The sequence below is a fragment of the Salvelinus alpinus genome, unplaced genomic scaffold, assembly GCF_045679555.1.
Source record: "Salvelinus alpinus unplaced genomic scaffold, SLU_Salpinus.1 scaffold_418, whole genome shotgun sequence".
Classification (NCBI taxonomy): Eukaryota; Metazoa; Chordata; class Actinopteri; order Salmoniformes; family Salmonidae; genus Salvelinus; species Salvelinus alpinus.
The window spans coordinates 3958-12572 of NW_027256358.1; the positions used below are offsets into that span (position 1 = coordinate 3958).

The following is an 8615-nucleotide window of genomic DNA, read 5'->3' on the forward strand; positions in this document are numbered from 1 at the left end:
TAAATACAATTGCATTTGAACCTACTGTGCAGGACGGTTGTTCATTATGGCTGGGGAATTTGAGACAAAATATCTAAAATATTGTATTATTAAACACACTTACCAACCGTGGGTATGTTGTAGACCCACTTCCTCTCTGCTTACTTAATGTCAAAATTAAAGTCCCCCACAATTTATTCCTTTTTTGTCCACATATGGTGCATGTGCAGGACTTTTATTTTGGCATGAGGTCAGCAGAGAGGAAGTGGGTCGACAACAGACCCACGTTTGGAAAGTCTGTTTAATAATATGATCCTTTAAGATATTTTGTCTCAATACAATTGAAAGCAACGCTAGTGTATATAATTAGAACCGCGTTGCTAAAAGTGCAGGCAAATAAGACAGGTGTCAAATACTGTAGCTAGCTAGATACATTTGATATTGTATTGTGATCACCTTGAGAAAGTGTCCACCTATTATACTTTTTTTCTAAACCAAAACGTGGCACGGAATTGGTCCTTGTCCACCTTCATAGCCTATGGCTATGTTATCCACCCCCTTATAATTAGCAGTAATGACTTTAGAACAATTACATTTATTAGTTTTTAACTGTGGTACATCTACACAGAGAGGTTTCAAACCTCCAATCCTCCAAGTTAACCTATTTGATCATAGCGAACTCCAGTAACCACAATTCCTGCTACTGTTTACAATCCGTCCGTGACGTCATTCAAGAAGCGACAAGATAACCGCTGACAACTTTTTAACTGAAGACAGATTTATAATTATGGCTTTCATTTGAGTTTTGTTCTCAATAAATCATTTTGCGCGATATTGATTGCTCGATAATATGCTTGTGAATGCTCTTCTTGCGATTGGAGACCAGCAATAACGTGTTATTTCAAATTTCGCGCTGTACAGACCGCCAGACGATAGGCTGGTATTCAGGCTAGCCGGCTAGCTAATCAACAGCGAATTAGTTACCACTGCTAACTCGCTAGCTAGCTAGATCCAAACGTATCATATCCTCAATTCTGCTCATCAAAAAAAATGCAAACGACCGACATTGGAAACAAGGAGGAGGGAAAAGTATGGCATCGAAAACCAACACCAAGTAATACTGGGTAGGTCGTTTCAAAGGATAACGTTAGCTCATAACCCACTTGTTGAGTGTCCATCACCTTGTGATAGTGAAGCCTGGCTGTTGAGTGTTGTTGATCGTAAACGAGAGGGGAATATTATTGTCTGTTTCTGCATATCTTGAATAGAAGCTGTGCTTTGTATTCTTGTCTGACAGCTAGACGTGCATCTTGTATGTAGACCATAATAACAGTTTTTGCTTTAACAGCGTCATGGTCACAGTGATTCGCAGTGCAGCTGCCTACCAGTCCAAAACAGTACGCTTCCTTCATGTCACCTTCGACACTACAGGGGACTCTTTCCTGGCTGGAGACCACCATGGGAATATTTATGTCTTAGACATCACCAGAAACAGGTGCAGTATGTCACACTGTCAACACCACAATATTGCATTGCAATACTCTTACTGGTGCAGGCCGTGCTCATACCTGTTCTGTCTCTCTCCAGGTTTAGACTCGTTCAGAAAACCGGTCAAGCATGCACTGCCTTGGCATTCAACTTGCGCAGAACAACGGAATTCTTGGTTGCTCTTGCAGACTACTCCATCAAGTGCTTTGACAAAGGTATGACTCCTTACATTGCTGCTTAATTGTTTTCCAAAAGGTTAGGAACTGATTAACTGATTGAGGAGGGTAAAGTCATCTTCTGTGGTGTATTGGCCTGTATACACAAACTTCCAGTACGTTGAAAGACCAATGATTCCATCAGATAATGGAGTTTTTGCTGGGTGTTTGCCAATTGGAACAAAAAACTGATTGTTTGATTCCGTCAGATACGAAGCAGCTGGTGAGCTGGATGCGGGGTCACGAGGGGGCGGTATCCTCCGTGTCGGTCCATGGCTCTGGCCGCTACGCCATCAGTACGTCAGCTGACACGGCTCAGCTCTGGGACCTGGACACCTTCCAGAGGAAGAGGAAACTCAATGTCCGTCAGTCTGTCGGCATACAGAGGGTTAGATCATTCACATTTACAGAACTGAATCATTTCATTTTTCACATTTGACAATACAATGAATACATAATGGCAAAATTCACACAGTGCCTTTTATATTTTACATTTTGTAGAACTCTAAACAATTTATCTGAATTTCTGAAAATTCATTTTAACTGTGTGTGTTCTTTTTTTCTAGGTGTTCTTTCTTCCTCTGAGTAACACCATCCTCAGCTGTTTCAACGATGACTCCATCTTTGCCTGGGAGAGTGACACGTTGTTTTGCAAATACCAGCTGCCTGTTCCTGATGAGGGACCCAGGATACACTACAAGGCATTTGCTGTCACACGGTGTGTGTGTGTTTTTGAAAGGTTGAGTGGAAGTGGAAGTCTAATATACAAAAGTGTGTCTGTCTGTGGGGCTATGACTATCAGATAAGCTCTGAACAACAAAGCAGATGTTCAGTACCAGTGATGTCCTCCTAAAACCATCTGTGTTCTCTTCACAGTGATGGGAAGATTCTGGCTGCAGGGGGCAGATCCAACCTTCTCCATCTGTGGTGTCTGGACACCAGGCAGCTGCTTAGAGTGGTCCAGATGCCTCCCAAGGTTCGCACTGTCAGACAGCTTGAGTTCCTACCAGACAGCTTCGATGGTGGGGCCAGCCAGGTATGTATTCATTCATTCTATTTATTCATCCTTTAACCAAGGAAGTCACGTTGAGTTTTACATCTCTTTTTCAAGTGAACACTTGCCAAGAAAGCAGCCAATGTACAGCCAATGCTATCTGATACTGATGTATTTTGGAGAACATGCTTTATTTGTCTCGGTGGTTGGAAAATGAGAACATTTAGTTTTTGTTCTTCAGACTCTTGGGGTGCTGAGTCAGGATGGTGTGATGCGTTTCATCAACATCCAGACCTGCAAGCTGCTCTTCAACATCGGATCCCATGATGACGCCATCACCTCAGCCACCGTCAGTCCCAACGGACGCCATATTGTCACGATAATGGACAACGGCAGCTTAAACATCTACAGTGTTCAGTGTCTGACCCAGGACTACAACAAGGTAGCAATCATCAGAATGATTAGAAAAGCCGTTCATCTGACACGTGTCCTTGAATTTTGCTAAATGACCCAGGCAGCTTCGTTTCATCTGTGTAGTTTTTAGATTAGCACACATCAGTCATGTTTCTGCCTTCCCCTGAGCCACTCGTCATCCTCTCCTAGCCTCCTCCGTCCCTGGTCAAAGTGGTGTCTGGTGGAGAGTGTTCGGCTCTGACAATGAAGGTGAAGTCAGAAGCGGTCCAGCGGCCGGCCAAAAGCTCTGGTCGACGGGTCAAGACCAAAGTCCTGAGGCCTCCAGCTGTGTCCATGACAGAGGATAAAGAGGTAAAGATGTAGGATATTCATTGGATCACTCTTTTGTTGCACAACAGGAAATGCAAACTTGTATTTAAGGTTTTAAAAGGCTTCTAAAGTTTGTAATTTCCCCTTGAAAATGTCAGATTTTGACCCCTACAAAAAATGTCCATTAATTATAATCAATATTATAATTCACATTTCCTGTTGCTCCAGGATTATTTTCCCTCTGTAGCAAACTGCCTCAAATTAAGAGCCTACACCTGTAGAGCATGCAGAAACACATGGCAGACAGAAGCATAGATACTTGTGGTATAATCTCATAGTGACCGTATAATAGCATGACCTTATTTAGTTCTCTGGTCTGGAGCCAAGCTGTCTGATGATTTTACCATTGGTTTTCCTCATCCACATTTTGAATGATGTTCTTTTGAATCAAGTGAGGCATTCAACTGATTTGTGGCTTTTCTTTTTCAGAATGAACTGCCTGACGGTCTAAACAAGAAGAGACTTGTGGCGTTACTGAAGGCATTTGGAGAATATCCAGCTAAATACAGGTAACTAACTACAAATCAGGAATGTGTCACAGTCACAAGGTGTCACAGTTTTAACGAGGGGCAGCAACATACAAATGTGCTCCTTATACACTACAGTAAATGGTGCTCCTTTAGACACTACAGTAAACGGTGTTCCTTTAGACACTACAGTAAACGGGGCTCCTTTAGACACTACAGTAAACGGTGCTCCTTTAGACACTACAGTAAACGGTGCTCCTTTAGACACTACAGTAAATGGTGCTCCTTTAGACACTACAGTAAACGGTGCTCCTTTAGACACTACAGTAAATGGTGCTCCTTTAGACACTACAGTAAACGGTGCTCCTTTAGACACTACAGTAAACGGTGCTCCTTTAGACACTACAGTAAACGGTGCTCCTTTAGACACCACAGTAAACGGTGCTCCTTTAGACACTACAGTAAACGGGGCTCCTTTAGACACTACAGTAAACGGGGCTCCTTTAGACACTACAGTAAACGGTGCTCCTTTAGACACCACAGTAAACAGTGCTCCTTTAGACACTACAGTAAACGGTGCTCCTTTAGACACTACAGTAAATGGTGCTCCTTTAGACACTACAGTAAACGGTGCTCCTTTAGACACTACAGTAAACGGTGCTCCTTTAGACACCACAGTAAACGGGGCTCCTTTAGACACTACAGTAAACGGTGCTCCTTTAGACACTACAGTAAACGGTGCTCCTTTAGACACTACAGTAAACGGTGCTCCTTTAGACACTACAGTAAATGGTGCTCCTTTAGACACTACAGTAAACGGTGCTCCTTTAGACACTACAGTAAACGGTGCTCCTTTAGACACTACAGTAAACGGGGCTCCTTTAGACACTACAGTAAACGGTGCTCCTTTAGACACCACAGTAAACAGTGCTCCTTTAGACACTACAGTAAACGGTGCTCCTTTAGACACTACAGTAAATGGTGCTCCTTTAGACACTACAGTAAACGGTGCTCCTTTAGACACTACAGTAAATGGTGCTCCTTTAGACACTACAGTAAACGGTGCTCCTTTAGACACTACAGTAAACGGTGCTCCTTTAGACACTACAGTAAACGGTGCTCCTTTAGACACCACAGTAAACGGTGCTCCTTTAGACACTACAGTAAACGATGCTCCTTTAGACACTACAGTAAACGGTGCTCCTTTAGACACTACAGTAAACGGTGCTCCTTTAGACACCACAGTAAACGGTGCTCCTTTAGACACCACAGTAAACGGTGCTCCTTTAGACACTACAGTAAACGGTGCTGCTTTAGACACTACAGTAAACGGTGCTCCTTTATACACTGCAGTAAACGGTGCTCCTTTAGACACCGCAGTAAACGGTGCTCCTTTAGACACTACAGTAAACGGTGCTCCTTTAGACACCACAGTAAACGGTGCTCCTTTAGACACCACAGTAAACGGGGCTCCTTTAGACACCACAGTAAACGGGGCTCCTTTAGACACTACAGTAAACGGGGCTCCTTTAGACACTACAGTAAACCGTTTCCATTATGATAATCATGTGTTTATTTCTCAGGATGTTTGTGTGGAGGTCCCTCCTGCGTCTGCCAGAGAACCACGCAGCCTTCAGCAGTCTGACCGATAAGGGCCTGCACTCTGCCTACCTCAGCATCCAGGAGCGATACCCCATCAAGAGCCACAAACTGCAGCGGGGACTTCAAAGGTATACTGGCTGGCACAATGGGCCTGCTGTCATGTTGGCCTGGCATGGGCACACTCAGATGATCTGGGATTATTAATAGTAGGAGCTACTGGTTCTTCCATTTTTATCAAAACGTCCTTGATGATTAATTATTGTGATGGGTATATCTGACAGTGCTGTCATTTCCATGAATCATGATGGGTATATCTGACAGTGCTGTCATTTCCATGAATCATGATGGGTGTATCTGACAGTGCTGTCATTTCCATGAATCATGATGGGTGTATCTGACAGTGCTGTCATTTCCATGAATCATGATGGGTGTATCTGACAGTGCTGTCATTTCCATGAATCATGATGGGTGTATCTGACAGTGCTGTCATTTCCATGAATCATGATGGGTGTATCTGACAGTGCTGTCATTTCCATGAATCATGATGGGTATATCTGACAGTGCTGTCATTTCCATGAATCATGATGGGTGTATCTGACAGTGCTGTCATTTCCATGAATCATGATGGGTATATCTGACAGTGCTGTCATTTCCATGAATCATGATGGGTATATCTGACAGTGCTGTCATTTCCATGAATCATGATGGGTGTATCTGACAGTGCTGTCATTTCCATGAATCATGATGGGTGTATCTGACAGTGCTGTCATTTCCATGAATCATGATGGGTATATCTGACAGTGCTGTCATTTCCATGAATCATGATGGGTGTATCTGACAGTGCTGTCATTTCCATGAATCATGATGGGTATATCTGACAGTGCTGCCATTTCCATGAATCATGATGGGTATATCTGACAGTGCTGCCATTTCCATGAATCATGATGGGTATATCTGACAGTGCTGTCATTTCCATCTCTTGTCTGCCTACAGAGTGTTGTCTGCACTAGCCCACTGGGCGGCCATCTTTGGAGAGACAGACTACCTCCCTCTGGTGGCGTTTCCCTTCGTCAAGCTCTTCCAGAATAACCCACTGCTCTGTTTTGAAGTGGTCGCCACCACTATAGGTACTGTACACACAGTACTAGAAACTGAATCATGTTTCACTTGTCCTTTCATGTCGGCCCTGTTTGCTAACTTAGAGTTGCTGAATATTTGTCACTTTTTCAGTTTGCTTTTTCGTGTACCTTGTTTATGTAACTTTGTTGTTGCACTTTGGTTGTAAAATAGGGTATTGACAGTTTTGTTTGTCCTTTGCAGTGAACTGGTGCCAGCACTGGTTTGAATACTTCCCCAACCCTCCTCTCAACGTACTGAGCATGGCAGAGAATGTTCTGGCTCACCATGACAAGGAACTGCTGCAGCACCTCATCGACTGTGGAGTCACCTCTCAGGTGAGACGACCAGGAGATCTCTTTTTAAACTCTCCTTACAACTGTATTATAATCACACTAGTATTGTATGGTTGGTTTTTTATCTGCTCCCACAAACAAGTGTTCAGTGATACATTTCCACTCGCTGTGAGAGACTCTGTTCTGAGATGTCGACCAGAGAAAAGTGTCTGAATCTCTTTAATAACCTCTCTCTCTCTCCCCCCTCTCCTCCAGCTGTATGTCTGGCCCCTGTTAGAGACTCTGTTCTCTGAGATGTCGACCAGAGAAAAGTGTCTGAAACTCTTTAATAACCTCTCTCTCTCTCTCTCTCTCTCCTCCAGCTGTATGTCTGGCCCCTGTTAGAGACTCTGTTCTCTGAGATGTCGACCAGAGAAAAGTGTCTGAAACTCTTTAATAACCTCTCTCTCTCTCTCTCTCCCCCCTCTCCTCCAGCTGTATGTCTGGCCCCTGTTAGAGACTCTGTTCTCTGAGGTGCTGACCAGAGATGAGTGGCTCAAACTGTTTGACAACGTCTTCTCTAACCATCCTGCCTTCTTATTGGTATCTGTGGTCTCCTATGTCACCTGCTGCCGCGCTCCACTACTGCTCTGCAGCCACAAAGAGGACTTTGAGGTAAGATGTTTTATATAAACCATGGGAAGATGAGGTAAGATGTTTTATATAAACCATGGGAAGACGAGGTAAGATGTTTTATATAAACCATGGGAAGGTGAGGTAAGATGTTTTATATAAACCATGGGAAGACGAGGTAAGATGTTTTATATAAACCATGGGAAGATGAGGTAAGATGTTTTATATAAACCATGGGAAGACGAGGTAAGATGTTTTATATAAACCATGGGAAGGTGAGGTAAGATGTTTTATATAAACCATGGGAAGACGAGGTAAGATGTTTTATATAAACCATGGGAAGACGAGGTAAGATGTTTTATATAAACCATGGGAAGACGAGGTAAGATGTTTTATATAAACCATGAGAAGATGAGGTAAGATGTTTTATATTAACCATGGGAAGACGAGGTAAGATGTTTTATATAAACCATGGGAAGAGGAGGTAAGATGTTTTATATAAACCATGGGAAGGTTTACAGTAAGATGTTTTATGTAAACTATGGGAAGATGAGGTAAGATGTTTTATATAAACCATGGGAAGACGAGGTAAGATGTTTTATATAAACCATGGGAAGACGAGGTAAGATGTTTTATATAAACCATGGGAAGGTTTAGGTAAGATGTTTTATATAAACCATGGGAAGGTTTACGGTAAGATGTTTTATATAAACCATGGGAAGACGAGGTAAGATGTTTTATATAAACCATGGGAAGGTGAGGTAAGATGTTTTATATAAACCATGGGAAGATGAGGTAAGATGTTTTATATAAACCATGGGAAGACGAGGTAAGATGTTTTATATAAACCATGGGAAGACGAGGTAAGATGTTTTATATAAACCATGGGAAGATGAGGTAAGATGTTTTATATAAACCATGGGAAGACGAGGTAAGATGTTTTATATAAACCATGGGAAGACGAGGTAAGATGTTTTATATAAACCATGGGAAGACGAGGTAAGATGTTTTATATAAACCATGGGAAGGTTTACGGTAAGATGTTTTATATAAACCATGGGAA

The 8615-nt window shown here is 42.6% G+C and overlaps 1 protein-coding gene across 1 annotated transcript; it reads left to right on the forward strand.

The window, feature by feature from the left end:
- Positions 1-210: 210 nt before the first annotated feature.
- On the forward strand, positions 211-7594 carry LOC139567388 (TBC1 domain family member 31-like; the record flags this gene model as incomplete). Its single annotated transcript, XM_071388764.1, is given in 13 exon segments — positions 211-1103; positions 1328-1474; positions 1567-1682; positions 1892-2070; positions 2249-2400; positions 2559-2718; positions 2918-3118; positions 3280-3441; positions 3889-3968; positions 5510-5656; positions 6522-6655; positions 6849-6982; positions 7415-7594. Coding segments are annotated over 13 exon segments (1866 nt in total), but the record flags the coding sequence as incomplete, so codon positions are not given.
- Between the last annotated feature and the right edge of the window lie 1021 nt (positions 7595-8615).